Source organism: Mastomys coucha, unplaced genomic scaffold (assembly GCF_008632895.1).
Source record: "Mastomys coucha isolate ucsf_1 unplaced genomic scaffold, UCSF_Mcou_1 pScaffold23, whole genome shotgun sequence".
Taxonomy (NCBI): domain Eukaryota; kingdom Metazoa; phylum Chordata; class Mammalia; order Rodentia; family Muridae; genus Mastomys; species Mastomys coucha.
This window is the reverse complement of record NW_022196906.1, coordinates 33,727,482-33,748,566: the sequence shown is the minus strand read 5'-3', so window position 1 is coordinate 33,748,566 and position 21,085 is coordinate 33,727,482. Positions and strand designations below refer to the sequence as shown.

Below are 21,085 nucleotides of genomic sequence, written 5' to 3'. Positions count from 1 at the left end.
TTTAAGAAGGAATGAAATGTCTACCTTTTGGTCTTCCTTCTTCTTGAGTTCCTTGTGGAATGTGGGTCTGGGTTTTAACCTTATAACGAAGTCTGCAATGTTTTGTATCTATGATCAGACAGATGATGCTTTAGATCCAGGATAATCAGTTCCAAATAATCATAATGGGTAAATCCGTCCGTGTGACTCTGTGCACAGTATAACATGCAGGACAGGTGAAACATTATATTAGGTAGAGATGTTTGTTTATGTTTTTAATTTTTATTTGATAATTTCATATAATATATTCTGATTGCCTTCATTCTCTTTACCCCTTCTTCTCCCAGATTGTCCTTCCCCATTTCATACTCATCCAAGTTTATGTTCTCATTAAAAACAAAACAAAACAAAACAAAACAAAACAAAACAAAACAAAACATGGAGTCTCATTTGTACCACCTATATAATTTTAGGTGTGCAGCCATTCACTGAAGGGTGTTAGAGACACCAGGGATCACAGCCTTAAATAATGCTAACTTTCCGTCTCCCAACAGCTATCAATTACCAATAACTCCTCAGTTAGTGCCAGGAAATTCGAACGTCCCTCTTTTTCATGCTGTGATTTTGCATAGCTTGAGATTGTGCAGGTCTTGTGCATGATGTCCCATGTCCAACTGCCTTATTGTTTCTGGCAAACGTTAATAGTCACCCACCACTGCTGGCCCTTACAGTCTTCCTACCTGCTATTCTGCTAAGATTCCCTGGAAAAGGCATGGATGATAGGAAGAAGAACCATCTAAGGTACTGAAGACAGAATTTGGTGACATAAAGGAAGAAAGCAGAATGACAGGATGGAACAGCTTAAATGGATTTAGAGATAGGAGCATATAGTAAACAAGGGAAAATGGTAGAGAAAATTCATATCACAGACTTTCTGAAAAAAATCACTTGAAAGACTAATGACACAGAATTTCCTAAAATATAAACATATGCACACTGTTTTCTTAACACAGCTGTATCCCAAGCGTTAAAGTCTAGAAAAATCAGAAGTTATAATAACCCATCATTTGAAGTATGACACAAAACAAAAAGAAAATAATCTGGCCAAAAAGAAAATAATGAGAATCTTTAAAGCTATCCTAGAAGGAAATTAAAAACATCCATGAAATTTTGGGACAGAAAAATATTTTCATGAGAAACTTTTTTCATAAAATTTTGTTAGTGCGACCTTGACATCCTTATTCCTCAGGCTGTAGATCAAGGGGTTCAGCATGGGCACAACAATGGTATAAAACACAGAGGATACTTTCCCTTGGTCCATGGAGCTGACTGATGATGGCTGCAGGTACATGAATGCAGCAGACCCAAAGAAGACAGCAACAGCTGATATGTGTGAGCTGCAGGTGCTGAAGGCTTTGGACCTGCCTTCAGTGGATTTAATCCGGAGGATGCTGGCAATGATGAAGATGTAAGAGATCAGGATACTCAGTGTTGGGAAAAGGATATTAAAAGCACTAAAACATAGAACAACTACTTCATTGATAAAAGTAGGGGAGCAAGAAAGCTCCAATAATGGGAAAAGATCACAGAAGTAATGATTTATTACATCAACTTTACAGAAATGGACTCTTAGCATGCACACTGTGTGAGCTGTGGCACCAATAAAGCCCATACTATACACCCCAAATATCAACCAGAAACAGACTTGATAGGACATCATAGCATTGTATAGCAAGGGGTTACAGATGGCAACATAGCGGTCATATGCCATCGCTGCCAGCATGTGACACTCTGATATAACAAACACCAGAAAGAAATAGAGCTGAGTCATGCATTCAGGATAGGAGATGACATTCTTCATGGTCACAAAGTTCACCAGCATTTTTGGGGTAATGACAGTAGAATGGCAGAGGTCAATGAAGGACAGACTGCTGAGGAAGAAGTACATGGGTGTGTGCAAGTGGGAGCTGAGCAGGATCAGAGTGATCATGCCCAGGTTTCCCACCATCGTTACTGCATAGATTCCCAGGAAGAGGAAGAAGAGAGGCAGCTGCAGCTCTGGTGTGCTTGTTAATCCAGCAAGAATAAACTCAGTCACCATGGAGTGGTTTCCTGCTATCATTTCCTCTGGGAATTCCCTGTGCGAAAGGAAGAAAAAGTTAAGACACGTACTCCTATCCTATCATATACTGAAGTGTGAAATCACATTCAAGCAGTTTCAGTCATGTATATTTAATTTGATGACTACTGTATATCTCATCAGTCAAGACAGGAGAAGTTAAAAAAATAACACTTGGAAGTAGATAAATATAAGGTGCATATCTATTCCTATTCATGATCTACACTATGAGAATACATTAGTATCAATTTCATGAAAAACCAAAGAGATATCTGATGGCTTTAATGAAAATTTCCAAGAACTTTTCAAGCCTAATTTGTAATTATCTCAGTCTATGTTCAGAGAAACTGCTTTCCTATGTCACAATCATAGTAACACACACACACAAATGCACACATAAAACAAATACACATATAACCAATTGTGTCAATGACAGACTTTATATAAATGAGTTGATCTTCTTAGATGTAAAGTTTTAAGAAATCTCTAAAAAAGAATTATCAGAATTTATTCAATATTATCAAGACTGTGGAACCTAAACTCAATAGGAAAACTAACCAACCATAAAGTCCATCTGCAATATCATGAAAATAATTTTTAAAAAAGGAATAAAGTGAATGACAAAAATTATTTCACTTGCAAACATAAACATGGCTTAACAAATAAAACTGCATAAATGGAAGGATATGCAGAGACATCCCATGTTTATGACTCAAAAGATTCCATATTGTGGGAAAAAGCATTGTTTCCTAAACTGATGTACAATTTTACCTTCATCCTTATAAAAATCTCAGTTCTTTCCCTGGCATGTAATGATCACAAAATCGGACAAACATATAAGGGATATGGAATAATCAGAAAAAATGTGAACAAGATGAAGGATTTTTCTTTTATTTTACTTATTTTATTTATTAATTTATTTTTTGAAGCCAGGGTCTAGTTATGTAAACTTTGCTGGTCTGTAACTCACTATGTAGATCAGGCTGGCATCCCAACCTAATAGATCCACCTGGCTCTGCCTCTTGGATTAAGGGTCTTATCAACATAACCAGTCAAAGGGGAGGTTTTGAGCTTTCTTGTTTGAAAACTTACTGTTTCAAAACTGTCATAATATAGATGCACAGATGAATTGAAGGAAATTGGAAATCTGGAAAAACTACATGTATTAATAATTAAATAATTTTAATTATTACAAAATAATTCAATATAGAAGGAATTTTCAACAGGTAGACAATTAGGTTTAAGCATATGAAGACATTAATATGCAGTTCTTTCTCTCTCACACCATATTCAAAACTTAGCAAAACAAATGAACCCTATCACTAACAACACTGGATAAAAATAAAAGGCTAGATTTTTATTACGATGGAAGTGGTGACTGTTTCTTGGAAAAAAGATACCAGGACTCAAAACTATGATAGAGAAAAGTAAGTTAGACTAGATGAAAATTGAGAAACAAATTATGTTTTAAGGGCTACCATCTATAATTTGAGAAGAATAAACTCAGTTGGAAAATATATTTTAAAATATTATCTCTTAAATGATTGCTAGTAGACAAAACTAAGTCTTATGTCTTAATAATAAATAATCCAACTAGATTTAGCCAGAGAATTGAGTAGTGATTCTTTTATTAGAGAGAAACAAATTACCAATATGAACCTGAAATATGTCAATTATTGCTAATTAATAACAAACAACTCAAAAAGTAGGGCATAGAATTAAATAGAGAATTTTCAAAAAGTAATACAAATGGCTGAGAAATATTTATTTTCAATCCTCCTTCACTATCAGGTAAATATACATTAAGACTGCTTGAAGATTTCATTTTACCCTAATGATGATGGCTAATATCAAAACAGACAAATCAAAACAAAAATGTCAAATGAATGTTGCCTCATATGTGGTAAAGGGGAAACACTTACTTCTTGAGTTTTGAAATGCAGCCATTATGAAAATCATGGTAGAAATTCCTTAAGAATCTATAGAGGGCCTGGTGGTGGTGGTAGCTAACTCCTTTAATGACAGCACTTGGGAGGCCAGTCTGGTCTACAGAGTGAGTTCCACGAAAACCAGAGATACACAAAGCAACCTTATCAATTGACTGATCAATAAATAAAGAATGGAAGAAAGAAAGTAAGAAAGAATAAAAGAAAGAGAGAGAGAAAGGAAGGAAGGAAGAAAGAAAGCTATATAATGACCCAGGTTTGTGTATATAAAGCCAAAAGTTTTTGCTAATTCTATCATGGATCTTTTGTTTTGGGTGGATAAATGCCTAAATTGAATCTGAAGCTTCTCACCTTCCATTTTGAATGTTAGTTTTAACTGTGTATAAGTTCACTGAGTTGTATAGCCTTTGAATCTGGTTAATTTGGGTGGTCAATATTTTTATTTCCAAATAAAAATATTTGGACATATTATATAAATATTATAGTTTGATATAGTAAAGTAAGAAAAAACTAAAATTAGAACTCCCATATAATCCAAGTATATATAATTTTGAAGCATATTCCCAAATTACTGTTTATTCTACTACAGAAATACTTGCTCAACTCTCTTCATTGCTGTTCTATTCACCTTCGCAGTAAAAAACCACAGGTGTTATAATGACGAGATGGAGAATAATGGAGCAAGAAGGATTATGCAGGGTGGGAATAGGAGGGCAGGATAGAGGAGGAAATATGAGGAGGAATGACTAACAGTAAAGACTTTTGAAAAAGTCATAGGGAAAGCTACGGCCGCAGAAACCTCCTAAGATGTACACACACACATATGTAAGAATAATTTAAGTGGAGTTACCACATAATGGGTGGGGAAATGTACCCCACAGACACCACAGACTATCAGAGAAAAAGTCCAGTGCTAGGAATAGGTTTTGGAGTTGTTGATCCCCTGGATACTCTAGACCCCTAAACCTTACAGAATATTGATGTTGCTCTTGATTACCCTCCAGAACATAATGATAAGACCCTATTCCTGGAAACGCTATGAACCTGTGTCTTGGAATATGGAAAAAAACCTACCAAGTATTGGCCTGGGATTGGTTAGCTTTCATAGTGCTAGAAAGTTCTACGGACATTTCTGGTGGAAAGGGTAATAATTATGAGTCTTACTCAAGTGTAAATCCTGCAAGTTTCAAAAATGGCAGACCTGTCAAGATATGCCCATTGTTTCAATAGTGGCACAAATGTTATGAGACCAATCTACAAGTGAGAAAGCATGACCAATACAGGAGCCAGAAATCTGTAGCAAGACAAATCATAGTTTTCCAGGGACAAGCTATTATTATCCTGTTCCTATTGTTATTCTTTTAAGTAGACTTAGTATTAAACTGACTTCTATTTATCTTTTTACTCATGTATTTGTTTATCTATTAATCCTTAGTAGACCTTTTGCAGTAGATGGTGATTTACACTGAATAATAAACAGAAAATAAGAGACTATAACATGCCCATGTCTAAATGAGATATCTACATTACATCCTTCCTTCAAAGGCTCATGGATCTTTGTGGAAATGGAAGCAAAAAGACTATATTTGTCAGAGGTAGTGAATGAATACAGTGGAAGTGATTTCTATATGCAATAGGCTAGTGTACATGTGAACTCAGAGTGTCAGCATGCACAGGGCTTGTACATGATAAGACTAGACCAAATGCAAGCATGAAGGAAGGAGGTGGTCAGGAACTCCTAGCCCTAGAGAGGCTGCCCATATGTGTACAGATTGTCCTACATCCAGGAAACTACTGGCAGCACTATGTGGACTTGGAAGCTTTTTAAAAAGAAGGCATGGTCATCTGTGATAACATACATATGAACAACATCATTGCTACTGAGTAGGTTATATTTAGGAATATGTATGCATATGCTTATATGCATATAACAACAATTCAAAATAGAAGCTATAACTTTTAAATAGAGTAGGAAGGATGTCTGGGATGTTTAGGAAGAAGGAAAGAGAAGAGAGAAATGTTATTATTATTATATTAAAATTCAAAAAACAAAAAGTAATAAAACCAAGATAAGGCCAAGGATGTACCTCAGTGGTAGAGTACTTGCATACCATGTACTTAATTACACATACCCTATGCTTAATTACAACACTACAAATAAGTAAAATAAAAAATAAATGACATAAACTGTGTAAAACTGAATATAGAACATAGACAGTTTCCACAATCACTGCTCCTTCCTTCCCCTCCTCGCTACCCGCACTCATCCTTAAAAAGACTTGCACAAGTCACTTTTTCCTGTGTTTCATCCGCTCTACTGCAAATGTGAGGTATTATATCCAAAATGGTCAAACTCATACACCATCCATGAAGCTTTGGCAGAATACCCCTATGGGTAGACCTGGAAGCCAGTGGTTTTGGTTCTGGGTGTTGAGTGGTTTAAGTTCTCTAGGTGATCCTGGGAAGTCAGGGCATCCTAGAAATTCAGCCCTATGTCTGCAACACTAACCTTTTCCAGTTATAACAGGTAATAGTTTCATTTTTAATCTTGTTTTCTCATTTGGAAATGGTCTAGCTAATAAATCAAAGTATGAGTCACCTGAAAAAAAAAAAAAAACAAGAACAAAGTGGCATCACCATACATCACTGGTGGGATTATAAAATAGAAAACATTTCAGAAAACAATTAGGTAATTCTCTTTAGCTTGCCATGTCCTACAGAGGGCAATTGTCCTTTTTTGGCCCATTCTATATGTTACTAGAAAAGGTTAAGAACATCCAATAGTTGGTATAGCTAACTCAAAATAAAACCAGACTTGCTTATCCCAGATTAGATAGTTTGAAAATTAATGATTATGTTTGGAATATTTTAATTCATCTCATTTTACCTCAATCAAAGACTCTGAACTTTTTGTTGATGTGGATGTTATGAGTCCTGCACAGCAAATTTGCTGTGAATTTTATCTCTTATGAAAGGTTGTCAAGATATGAAACTCTTAAATGACATTAGCCTAATACAATAACGGTATTAGAAAAATAAATTCAATATCATACGTGAGTACCTAAAATAAATATGAATTCAGAACGCTCTGTACTCTGTAACATGTTTACACTTCATCCTTTATTTTTCAATATTTCCAAGGGCAACACTTTGGCCCTCATATGTTGTAGGCCTTGACCTTGGATATCCCAGCCTTCAGGTACTTCAGTAAATTTCTTATCATTACTGAGTACCTGATCTGTAGCATATATTTATTGATGTGTAACTCAAATAAAAATACATTACCTTTCTACATTTTTTATTGTTTTTGATGACAAACTCTTTCATCCATCCCTTTCCTCTCATAAGGCTACAAGGTTACATCAAGAGTCTGGTCCCATCACAGTGGCTCTATTATCACTTGCCCAGTTATTGTGACTTTGGCAGTAGTTACTGGGTTCTGAGCTACTCTGCATGACCAGCTTTCTCTGCATTCTGAGTCTTAAACATTCTTTAACATCCTACTGATTTCCCATTCTTGGCTACCATTGCACTGGTGGTGGTGCCCAGTTTTCATGGTGGAGAATTCAAATAACATTCCCTGTGTAACAGCTGTCTTAACGCCTCTTGGATTTATGAATAGAGCATAAGGAAAATACAAAAATAGTTTAAGGAGAGAATGTCACCTTGTTAAAAGTATTGTTAAAGTATAATCAATACACTGTGATCTACATGCATTTAACCAAATAAAGTTTGATCAGTTTGGACACACACAAACATTAATGATGCTATAAACATAATCAGTTCATCTTTCAATAACCAAATTTTCTTGTATCATACTGCAATCCTTGGTTGATTGTTTCATCAAGATTATTAATGTGAGATATACTCTGTTTTGAGTGCATAATTCCATATTGTTGACTGTAGGTATTATACAGCATTGAACATTTTATAACAACTCATTTAAAATTAGTAAAGACTTATAAAGACTGAATATATCCACTCTGTCTCTCGCAACTCCATCCTCTGATTATTACTGGATTCTCTGCTTCAGTGGGTTACAGTTATCTTATATAAGTAGAATCATTCAACATTTTTCCTCTAATGACTGGTTTATTCCCTTAGTATAGTATCTTGCAGATTTGTTCATGTCTTTGGAAGTGGAAATGGTGATGTGCATTAATGTAATAATTTTCATGTACAAACATGTAGATTCATAAAATCCTAAAATGTAATAATAATTTTAAATGATTTATTAGAAGAAATGATGTAGCCAAAATGAAGGAATTGAAAGGTACATATGAACAACACCTAGTGGATTGTATCTAGTTTCAGAGTATATTTAATGATAGGATTATAAATTATAATTCTCTACTGTAATTGAAGTATATTTGAAATTAGCTTACATGTAGTATGCATGTAATTAGTAAAAGAAACTAAGATTGTGTTTATCATGTTTGAGAAAAGTGCTGTAGCTTTTAGATGCATTTTGTGCTAACATTAAATTATCTCAGCATTAAACACATCTGTAAGAACTTCAAGAAGGAAGACCAAAGTGTGAGTGTTTCAGTCCTTCTTAGAAAGAGGAACAACATACGGGAGCAAATACGGAGACAAACTGTGGAGCAGAGACTAAAAGAAAGGCCATCCAGAGACTGCCCCAACTGGGGATTCATCCCATATTCAGACATTATTGTTGATTCCAAGAAGTGCTTGCTGACAGGAGTCTGACATAGCTGTTTCCTGAGAGGCTCTGTTAGAGCCTGACAAATAGAGAGGCAGATGCTGGCAGCCAACCTCTGGACTGATCACAGGGTCCCCAATGGAGGAGTTAGAGAAAAGACTGAAGGAGCTGAAGGGATTTGCAATCCCATAGGAAAAACAACAATATCAACCAACCAGACCCCACCCCCCCGAACTCCCAGGGACTAAACCACCAACGGAAGAGTACATATGGAGGGACCCATGGCTCCAGCCACATATGTAGGGGAGGGTGGGCTTGTTGGGCATCAATGGGAGGAAAGACCCTTTGGTCTTGTGTAGGGGAGTGCCAAGGCGGGAAGAAATGAGTTGGTTGGTGTATGGGGGACCATCCTGGTAGAAGCGGGAGCAGGGGGGATAGGATAGAGAGTTTGGGGGGTAACCAGGAAAGGGGATAACATCTGAAATGTTAATAAAGAAAATGTCCAATAAAAAAGGAAGTTACTAGTTCCAAAACATGAGAGATATTTTCAGCTGCTGTTATGAAACTCCCATAATGTCTTGAGAACAGAATTCATTTAGATCCTCCAATATTCTGGGCATGAGAAGGTATTAGAATACATTGAATTCACATACTCACTTTCTCTCTACTTGGAAACCAGGCGAACTTTAGAGCAAAGAATCCTTTCAGTGAAATGGTGCTTCAGGTTGTTGGTACTAGAAGTCTACAATAAAATGCTCTGCTTTTCTTTTACTTATGAGACAAAAGTGAAAAGCTTATGTTTTGAGTAGTCCAAACAACCACTGCTAACCCATTGCTGGGGTCCTCCTAACAGCTTCCTAAAGCACTTTCATAAGTGAGCTTACTTTTACAAAGGTTCTTTTTTAAACATAAGAGCTGTCATAGAAATATGTAGAAGGAAGCTCCTATGAGATTTGTCTGCCCTTTGGGGTGAGCTACTAGATAAGAGCAATTAAGATTTCCTCTCTTATTTTTTGTATATTACTCTGATCCCTTGGGTACAAATCTCTACGTTCTTGAAATTGTAGCAATTATTATCTTAAGGGCTAGAAAGTAAGCCCCAAAAGACATCATTGTAAGAATATTTTTCTATCTATCTATCTATCTATCTATCTATCTATCTATCTATCTATCTATTTGTCTGTCTGTCTGTCTTGTGTGTGGGGCTGTGTGTGGGTGTGTAGGCATGTTAAAAGTCACAGTACAGTTTATTTGTTACTGTCAATTTTCTCCTTCCACTCTGAAATTCCTGGAGTTAAATTCTGGCTATTGGCCTCAACAGCAGGCATTTAAAACCACTAAGCTTTTCCTGGTGTGAAAAAGGTCTTTATGACAATGCTTCCCATTGGAAAACTATCTAAAATGTTTGAGGTCATAGCGTCAATATTTTTATGTTCATTTAAGGTTTGAATAAATAAATAATAATTTCTGATTGTTATTGTAATTTGCTCTTTTCATATTTCATTTTTATTTTAAAGACAACTTGATATGCAACATTAATAAGGAGTTGAGGATGAATATGTCTTAAGTAACTTCTCAACTGAGTAGAGATTGAAGAGTTAAATTAAATGAACTTTAGTCAATAAAATTGCTCATAAATGGGCTTCTGCTAAGGCTTTGGTGGGGTATTCTGAAACACTGTTGCCAAAGACGTAGATTCAATGAATAAATAATAGGACAGTGCATTGTGGAAACGAAATGAAAAGTTAAAACATTAATAAATTATGGTATTAAATAGAGTAGAAAACTGTTGTATGAACAATATTTAGTTGACTATATACAGAAATATTCATGCAAATATAGATAATGTAAATATATTGCCATTAGAGTTTATATTACACACATGTGTAATATAATCCTAGTTTAGATAATTAGGAGCAATAGTATGAAAGAGCATATACAGCTTCTATGAGTATGTTGAGTATGTAATACTGTTCTTCAATAAACACCCAGAAGGACTTTGAAAAAAATGTAGCAGTGGATAATAGAAATTCTGTAAGGAAATTAGAATTTTTTTTTTTAAAAAAGAATATCTTCAATGCCAGGATAATAGTGCTTAAATAAAGTGGCAGGAAGATTTCAAAGGGCTCAGGCATGATAGAAAGGTGTTTCTCATAGCCAAGGAGAAAACATGATCATGAAAAAGGAAAAGAACTAGTAATAGAATTCAAATTAAAATATAAATAATATTCATGCTTCTATATTGATTTAAATGGGTGACAAAAATAAATTAATGGTACTTACTGACAAACAGAATGAAAGAATTACACAAAACTCATTTAATCTTGGTCCTTTCCAACAAGTGACATATAATAGCATATTCCATAAAGTTGTTTGTATATAATCACCAAGTTTCATAGGGAAATAGGTCTTCCAGGTAACTAGACTATAGCAGAGAGGGGTAACTAAGACAAATCTCATTTACTGTGATCATTGCTGGTCCCCTTGACTACTGAATTAAGTATCTACTCATCATATTTACTTACATGCTACTCATCACTCAGCCACCACTGTCAACCAAGGTTCACAACTGTATATAGCTGCTACCCCAACTGCTCCTTTCCCTATTCATCCAATCTCATGAGTCTCATATATCACCCATGTTTTTAAGTTCACCGCCACCTCCACCCCATCATAACCACTTATGTATGCAGCCTCTAGTTCCATCAAAAAAAAAATAACCCTAACATCAAACCACCTAAAATAATTCAATGAGAACATCAAGTTTCAGGATACTCCTCCATAGCCATAGCAGTCATAACCAAACACAACTAGCATATACATTAAAATACAAACCTAAAAACTAACCCCTAAAACCTATGATAACTAAACAACCCATACACCCACTAATACTTAAACCTAGCTTCCTCATGAATAAGGGAAGCCTTAATGCAAATGCTAAGTACTCCATTCAAATAATAAACTTAAAATAAATATTGTTAGTCATTATTTTCCCATAGCACTTAACTGTGACTAAAAGCATGAAAAATTACTGCTGTAATGTAACTATAAAAACACTAATTACATGTATCTGAATAAAACACCCATTACTCAAATTATCAACCACACTTTTATTTATTTTCTATCTCCATCTAATATTTTAACATGATGAAAACTTTGGTTTTAGCTTACGTATTCGCCTAACCCTACAGATCATCACCAGTCTACTTTTGACTATATACTATAATCTGACACAGTAAAAAGCACTCTCATCAGTTATCAGTATTTGCCAATATTTTACTGAACCTAATTAAGCTACTCAGGGGAAGAGTGAAAACTTTTATGTCACACAAGCCATACATTAAGTGTACCTGCATTTTGTGATGTGGGATCTACTCTTCCCTTGAAAACAAACAAACAAACAAACAAAAAGCACATTATTTTGTTTCATAGGGCTTAATTTTTGGATCACATGTCCAACATACTGATGGCAGTGTTAATATACTCTGCCTATACAATACAGTAATGACTCTGGATGCAATGCAATGAAAGCCTAACTGTTTTCTGTGGTCTTTCTCTAGACACACACACACACACACACACACACACACACACACACACATTATTCTCCATCTAAAGAGAAATACTCCTGCTTGCTCTTCTGCAAGTCTACAAAATACCTTACTAGTACTCTTACAACTATCCAAACCATCACAAAGAACCCAAAAAGGCTCTCATAGAGCCTGAGATGTCAAAAAATCCCTAGTTGCAATATGAGATCTAAGAAAAAAGATATTAGCTAAAATCTAAGAATAAGTTGTTTTATATAGACTCATGATTTGAGATATTGATTCTCAACTGGTATCTCTATTTGGAAAGTTTTAGGAATGTTTTAAGGTCAAACCTAGCTGGACAAGTGGTTGCATCATAAGTGTGAGAACTTCAGTTTGGATCTCCAGAACTCAGTAAAGAAACAACCTGTAAGAACAGGAACATCTCAGAAAAACACTGAGAGGCCAGGAATTTCCAACGAGCTTAATAAGGTTAGCTCAGGAACTTTGGGAAAGTCATGGAACACTAGCCCCTCCAGAGGGGAGAGGCTAATTAACATTCCTCAGACCACAGGGTTGGGAACTCACCTGCAGGTAGGGACACACATTCTGCAGGACAGACCATTGCTCACCTTCAGACAAGGGAAGTCCTCATTCCCTGAAGACCAATCAGTTTAAAATGTCACACTGTTCTGCCAATCAAATTGTGACTAATGTCTGCTGCTCTGCAAAGTGTATAAAACCTCACTGAACAAGCTGTGAGGGGTCGCTGCCTCTCCTTCAGGTCTGGGACAACCCACTGGGACAATACTGGAACAACAATAAAAATCCTCTTGCTTTTTGCATTGATCCAGACTCCATGTAGTTCACTCAGTGGGTCTCCCATAAGCTAAGGCTCAACAGAGTCTTAAAAACAAACAAACTGCAGCATCAGCAGCAGCAGTAACAACAACAACAAAAATGACAACTACAAAAAACAGAAGGTCAAACACCTGCACACTATATCCTCAGCAATGGCAAGAAGGGTTTCAGAGATAGGTGAATTCCCTGTAGTTCAGTGGCCAGCTAGCCTAGCATAACAGGATAAGTTCTAGGCCAAGAAGATATTCTGTTTCAAACAAAAGATGGAAGGTTTATAGGGAATGCCACCTAATAACCTAGGTAATCCTCTTACCATCCCTCTTCCACACATTGTTATATGTGTACTATGTCAGAAAAAGCAATGGACATATGTCAGATTCTACCAAATAACATTAAGTTCACAGGGTACAGATGTTTCAATGGCAGCAACTTGCTAAGTAATTGAGTTTTCACTGGTAATCTGACCAACTGCTAATTTAGATCTCTCCCTCTCCCTCTCCCTCTCCCTCTCCCTCTTCTTCTCCCTCCTCCTCCTCCTCTCTCTCTCTCTCTCTCTCTCTCTCTCTGTCTCTCTCTCTCTGTCTCTCTGTCTCTCTCTGTCTCTGTCTCTCTCTCTCTCTCTCTCTCTCTCTCTCTCTCTGTCTCTCTCTCTCTCTCTGTGTATGTGTTTACACATATATGTAGAGGCCAGAAGAGGTCATTGAATCCCCTGAATTTGAATTGCAAGCAACTATGGGTGCTAGGAATCTGACATCTGGAAAAATAGAAAGTGTTTTAAAGCACTGAGCTGCCTCTCCACGTTCATTTTAGTTCAATCTTAATTACTCCCCAACATTAACTCTCAGATCACATATTAAACAGTAAAGATACTGTTAGATAGTGGCTGCAAAGGGTTTAAGAGGACACTGCCCCATTCAAGAGGTTTCAGAATGCAAGCTTAGAGAAATGCTAATTCATCTGTATTGATAAGAAAAGGAAAGGACTGGGCAGCAGTGCAGGAGCTAGAAAAGCCTGCTTAAGTGTGTCACAGGCTTCAGAGTTAAGATACAGTATAGAGGTGAGTGCAGCTGCAAAAGACTAGGGAAGAACTACATCTAGGTGAAGGAACAGACAGATGATGGATGCATGGCAGGTCCAGATGTGTGCCCTTCCCCCAGGCTTGAGTAGGCTAAAACAACTCCCAGCCCCATAGTTTTCCAACCTTGATAGAGTCAGTGGCCTGGCCTTGATATATTTGCAATTTCCTACTGGTCTTTGAGGAGTTGACCACCTGCTGAGCTTGCTTCACAACTAAATCCAGCTGAAACAAAAGGATGGGTCTGTGGGTTTTGCCTACATAAACGCAGAGTTGAAAATTAAACTTTGAGCCTTGAACAGAAACATTTGTCTTGGCTACTTCCTTCTTTTGCAAGCCCTTCCTTTTTCATTTCCAGCCTCCCTTTCAGGTACCCAGTTCTCCATGTGGCTGCTGGACAGCTACACAGATAGGTGAAGTAGGGCTGGGGTGCTGAATAGGCTGTACCAAAAGCAGGAACCCTGTTCAGCTGAAATCCTGGAAATAGTTGGGGGTTCTTTGCCTGTTGATTCTTGAGGCACACAGCATATGGTCAGTTGACAGTTTGATGGTAGCTGTTGTAATTGTCCACCTCCTAATAAGGTCCAGGTAAAAAAGACACACCCATTTCTCAGCATGTCATATCCCGTAATTCTGGAGTTTGATTTCCTTGATGCATATTACTATACATACCACTGTAGCTTCAATTCATCCATCCAAATGAATTTATACAGGATAAGTCATTTATCAGTTTGAATTTCATGGGTAGTGTCAGATAGACAGTGCATTCATATATCTACCAAGGTGCATAGTCATCTCTCATTATCAAAATGATGACAAACATGCTTGGAAAATTGATCTCTCATAGCAAGACAGAGTCAGGAATTGTGTTACTTAACCAAGTTACTGAACCAAGTTACCTAACATGTAGTAACTTGGATCAGGCCACAGATTGATCTCATCAAACATGCACTCATACATGAGGGTTGTGAAGAGACACAAGTTTAAAAATACATAAAGCTAATCTGGAAAATGAAGGGAGAGGGTCCCTTTGGCACTGCTCATCCTTGCACGGCTGAGTGTTGTGCTTCAGTGAGTCCTGCTTACCTCCTGCAGTATGTTCTGAATGTTTCATCTGAATGCTTTCTCTAGAAAGCACACAGACTGGGGAGCTGAGGGGAGATTGCAGTGGGATCCCAGTAACAGAACCCAGGAACTCACACATTAAGAACACTGTCTCCTATTGAAGGGCAGTCCTTAAATTTAAGGTCATTTGCAATTTTCAGCATTTGCTACAGTAAAATTGTATGCCCTAATAATGATGATGGATTCCCAATTAAATTTATTTTTCTCCTCTGCTCAACCAAGCAAGTTATAAAGGTATCGGTTTAGCGTCAAGTGTGACAATTCAGATATAGTACAACCATTTTATTGCTATTGTGATGAGAAAGGGATCATTAACACAGCCTAGTAGTATGGAAGCAAAGATCTGCAGATCCTTACCTGGGATTTCAGTTGCCTTTCCTTCCTGGCACCCTGCTCTGTGGTATGCCTAAAGGATTCAAGAAATGAAAGATGTTATGAGCACTGACTGCTCTTCTGAAGGTCTTGAGTTCAAATCCCAGAAACCACATGGTGGCTCACAACCATTTGTAATGAGATTTGATGCCCTCTTCTGGGGGTTCTGACAACAACTACAGCATACTTACATATAATAAACAAAATCTTAAAAAGAGAGAGAGAGATTAACTAAAGGCAAGATCCTATGATGAAGCCTTCATGTAGTCATCTTCTATGATGAGACTTTCTGATGAAGAAGTTTTGAGAGATATATGTCTTTGTAAATAGATTCTTATCTTGTTGTGCCAGGAAGCATTTTTTGAACCCCCAAAGCACCACCAAGGAGTCATTTCCGATATAATTATATTAGGGTTTCTTTATTACAAACTTGAGTTTGGGTTTACTCACTGCCAGCCTACAGGACAATTTTTGGTGAGGCAGCCCCAGACTTTCATGGGGACAAGGTTTTAGAGGAAATGGAAGAAAGTGAGGGCAATCATCTAACTGAATGTCTATTGTAAGCTGACAGGTAGGTGCTCTGAACCAAGATTGTATACAATCACAAACTGCCTGAAAGTACATCTGAAATAACCAGACTAATCTTTGATTTACTGTTGTTAGGAAGTAGCTAGGGTGTAACTCTGGCCAAGAGCAAGCCATGGAGTCCTTCCTGGTACTTGGGTGTAGCTTGTGTTCAGCTTCAGGCCAAACTCTCAGGCTTTCTTTTTCTTTTCATTTTCTTTTAAGATGGAGTCTGGATCAAGACTGAGTAGGTTTTTACCTCTCAATCTATGCTCTTGTACATAAGTCCAAAAACCACACTGGCTTAAGAAAATAAAAACTATAGCCAAAGAAACCAAACCAAACTACCCCCCCCAAAAAAAACAAATTATGAAATACTCAGGTAAAATTCTGAATGAGAAAACACCAGATCCAGGAAAGCAAGTGTCTTATTTTTTTCTCATTTGTGGATATTAGCTTTCGATCTTCAGATATGTGCATTTCATTTAGAATATGCAGAGAGATCATGAAATTCTTAAGGAGGCATGAGAAAGATATAAAACTTAGTTCTTTAAAGTTAAGAGGGAACACTTACAGTTTCTACTTGGAAACTGTAAGTGTTAAATTGGGTGGGATAAGAGAGGGCAGGATAGTGGACAGAATATTGGGAGAGATAAATACTACTAAAGATCTCTTGGGCCAGGTGGTTGTGGCGCACACCTTTAATCCCAGCACTTGGGAGGCAGAGGCAGGCAGATTTCTGAGTTCGAGGCCAGCCTGGTCTACAGAGTAAGTTCCAGGACAGCCAAGGCTACACAGAGAAACCCTGTCTCAAAAAAAAAAAGAAAACCAAAAAAAAAAAGATCTCTTGGAAAAGTCAGTTAGAATTATATTTCTTTTAGGCTGGAGAAGTCACTCAGTAGTTAAGAATACTTGTTACTCTTGTAGAGGAACCAGATTTGATTCCTAGAACACATATCATAGTCACAATTATCCATAACTCCAATTCTAGGGGATCTGACTTCCATGTAAACCAAACATGCATGTGGTACACATATATATGTTCAAGTAACACACTTACATAAAAATGACTAACTATATTTGTAAATATTAACAAAGAAACATATGTGGAAACTTTATAATATGTCTGTATTAATTAAATTGGAGTTACCCTATAATGGGGCACAATGATTCTATTATACATCAAAAAACCCAAGTGCCAAGAATAAACCTATTTCTTTTGAAATTGTTATTCCATCATTTTCCAAAGACCTTCAAACATTAAAGTATTACCAATTCTCTCAGTTTCCCTTCAAAACTTGAAAGAGCATTGCTATTGCTGAATCCATTACATTTTTGAATTACAGAGAATGTGGATATCGAGCTTGTTCTGAACTGAGATCTTCACTTCTACTTGGAAACTTTTATAGTACTAGAAGATGTTATGTTATTAGAGGAAAAAAATAAAATTTCCCAATTAAAAATACTGTGATTCCTGCCAAGACATGCTCATTGGAACAATAGTAGCTTAGACATAATGGGAATAATGAACTACCTTCTTTTTAGACTTAACAATTATTCTACAAAATGAGACTTATACCTTATCCTATTATCAGGCTAAGAACTTATGACTAGGCACATAATTGTCACTGAGGGAGAAACTACTACTATTATTGTGCTAAATGGACATAGTATTAAGTCAACTCCAATTGATATATTATTACACCAATAGATTAAATCACCTCTTAACCCTCAACCCTTAGTGTAGTAGATACTAATTAAAACAGGGACCTAGAACCGTCCAAGATGCAAGAAAAAGAGACTGCCCTGTACTTAGTGAATCATATAAAACACATTTCACTCCCCTCAAGGCTCAAATTTTCTTGCAGAAGAGGGGGAAGAAAGAGGATACAAGCTAGAGGTGATGAACAACTAAAAGAGAGCTTTACCTTCTGGATTCAGTGGAACAGCTGTTTGTAATACTATGCATAAAACTCACGTGTGCCCAGGTCAGACCAAAGCCCAGCATAGAGATGGGGAATGAAAATGAAGCTGTACTCCTAGCTGAGGAGCTATTGGAAATTGATGACTTTTGGGAGATAGTAAGTGGACAATGCTATAATAGAATGTTGAAGCAGCCCAATTTGGTTTTGATGCATTCTTAAAGCACGTAAAAGGACACTGAGTTGGGTGTATAGGGAAGGAGGATGGATCTAAGAGGAATAAGGGCAGTACAATAAATAATATGTACAAAATTCTCAAACATGTGTGTGTGTGTATGTGTGTTTCTAAAAGGATTTATTAGGGGAAAAATTTCTTTTCTTAGATTCAGAATATGACCGCTACTTGCCATTAATTAGAAAATGATGTTCTAATTCTAACTTTTTGTTTTGTTTTGTTTTGTTTTGTTTGTTTTTTTGAGACAGGGTTTCTCTGTGTGGCTCTGAAGACTAGGCTGTCCTCGAACTCAGAAATCCACCTGCCTCTGCCTCCCAAGTGCTGGGATTAAAGGCATGCACCACTACCGCCCAGCTAATTCTACATTTTTACATGAATTAATAAGCCATAGTTTACACTCGTAAAAATGTTTCTTATGAATATTATATTTTATGTGAGTCAAAAAAATAGTATCTCTTTGTCATGGAGAAAATTAGTATAAAACTATCAGAAAAACAGAGTTTTCTACTGTAAAGGTTTTTGTTCATGTTTGCTCTTCCTCATGTCCTCCACCAGATCCTTCCCACCTCACCACCTTTCCAGTTCCACACTTTTTATCTCTCTGTCCTTAGAAAAGAAGCAGTAAAATAAAACTACAACAACAGTTAAAACACCCAGAACAAAAGAAAGGAAGAAAGAAGGACAAAGAGAATGTACAGCAGGAGAAACATGTTCATACAAACACACACACACATACACACATGAACAAATCACATGAAAACAGGAAATGATAATATACAAGAAAAGACCAAAAAGGTTAAAAAAAAAAGCCCAAAAAAATCAATATGAGACAAAAAGATCTCCAAAAATTCCACTGAGTTTGTATTGTGTTGGTCATGTATTTGTATAGTACCAAACTTGGATTGAGAAATCTGTGCAAATATGTGTCAACTTAACTAGTCATGTTTGTAATTTGAGTATGTCACACTATCATGTTTTTTAATTCTCAATAAGAAAAAAACTTATAACTTTATTTTCCAAGTTTCTCTAATAAAGATCTACACATTTAATAAGACATATATCACTTTTGTATTTTTGAGAAAATTATTTATTTCAGAGATCAAACTTTCAGAAGGTTAGGCAGTACACTTTTTTGAAAAATGCCATATAGTCAAGATACTGAGAATATTAAAAGATATGATCATACATACTTATTCCCCAAATAGAATAAGTAACCTTAGCTAAAAGAGCTATGTTCTATGCATATAAAGCAAAATGAGCCATAAGACAGATTTAAATATGTACTTATAGGTTTTTCAGGTTGCCCTCTATGAGTGAACTCTGGGACATTCAAGAATTGTGTGTATGTGTGTGTGTGTATGTAAATCCATTCCTCCCTGACAACCATTTTCCCCTACCAAAATAATCATATAGTAACAATAATCTCATGGCTGGACATGCATTTTTGCCTTTTTACACTTTCCTAAACAAAACTCCTAGATATGGTATACTTTTGCTATGATAAATATTTCTTTACACATGAAACTTCTTTTTTTGAAATACCTTATTTAGAGCAAGTTTAACATCCCTATTCCGCAAGCTGTAGATCATGGGGTTCAGCATGGGCACAACAGTAGTGTAAAACACAGAGGACACTTTGCCTTTGTCTTTGGAGCTGATGGAGAAGGGCTGCAGGTACATGAAGGCCAGGGAACCAAAGAAGACAGAAACGGCAGAGAAGTGGGAGCTACATGTGCTGAAGGCTTTGAATCTGCCCTCAGTGGACTTGATATGGAGGATGGTAGTGATGATAAATATGTAAGAGCCCAGGATGGTCAAGGTTGGAATAAAGATATTGAATGCACTGAGACACAGGAGTACTACCTCATTGACATAAGTACTGGAGCAGGCAAGCTCCATCAATGGGAAAAGATCACAGAAGTAATGGTTTATTACATTAGCCTTACAGAAAACCACTCTTAGCATGCAGAGAGTATGAACTGCTGCACCAATGAAGCCCATGCCATACACCCCACCTACCATCCAGGAACAGATTTGGTAAGACATGGTGACATTGTAGAGCAAGGGATTGCAAATGGCAACATAGCGGTCATATGCCATTGCAGCCAACATATGACACTCAGATATAACAAAAGCAATGAAGAAATAGAGCTGAGTCATACATTGCTCATAGGAGATGACATTTTTTGATGCCACAAAGTTCACAAGCATTTTGGGGGTGATAATTGTGGAGTAACAGAGGTCAATAAATGATAGACTGCTGAGGAAGAAGTACATGGGTGTGTGCAAGTGGGAACTAAGTGCAATTAGGATGATCATGCCCAGGTTCCCCAACACTGTAAACAGGTAGATTCCAAGGAAGAGGAGGAACAGGGGCAGCTGCAGCTCAGCTTTGTCTGTTAATCCAGCAAGGATGAACTCAGTCACTCTGGACTGATTGCTTTCTGCCATTTCTTCCTGACAGTTCTATTTAAAGAGTGAAAAAAAAAGTTATATATTTATTGTACTTCCATAAACTGAAGTATAATACAGAATTTAAGTATTTGGGGACAGATACCACCATTGCTCTGGCTATAACTTGTGTGTGTTAGATGGAAAAAAAAAGAGTGATTCCCTAAACTAAGGAATATGCAAATGACAGGTAGATGTAAGCCATCTGGATCGATTTGTGTTCTATTGCAGAGGAGTATGTTC

At 36.7% G+C, this 21,085-nt stretch overlaps 2 protein-coding genes across 2 annotated transcripts; both read right to left on the bottom strand.

Annotated features, from left to right (window-relative positions):
- Positions 1-1,168: 1,168 nt before the first annotated feature.
- On the bottom strand, positions 1,169-3,440 carry LOC116072676 (olfactory receptor 150-like). Its single transcript, XM_031344176.1, has 2 exons — positions 3,414-3,440; positions 1,169-2,104 (listed from the first exon to the last, which is right to left on the bottom strand). The coding sequence occupies exon 2, from the start codon at positions 2,099-2,101 to the stop codon at positions 1,169-1,171; it is 933 nt and encodes a 310-aa protein (XP_031200036.1). The 5' UTR covers positions 2,102-2,104; positions 3,414-3,440.
- Positions 3,441-19,903: 16,463 nt separating this feature from the next.
- LOC116072672 (olfactory receptor 150) lies at positions 19,904-20,842 on the bottom strand. Its single transcript, XM_031344172.1, has one exon. It carries the CDS (start codon positions 20,840-20,842, stop codon positions 19,904-19,906), a length of 939 nt encoding a protein of 312 aa, XP_031200032.1.
- Between the last annotated feature and the right edge of the window lie 243 nt (positions 20,843-21,085).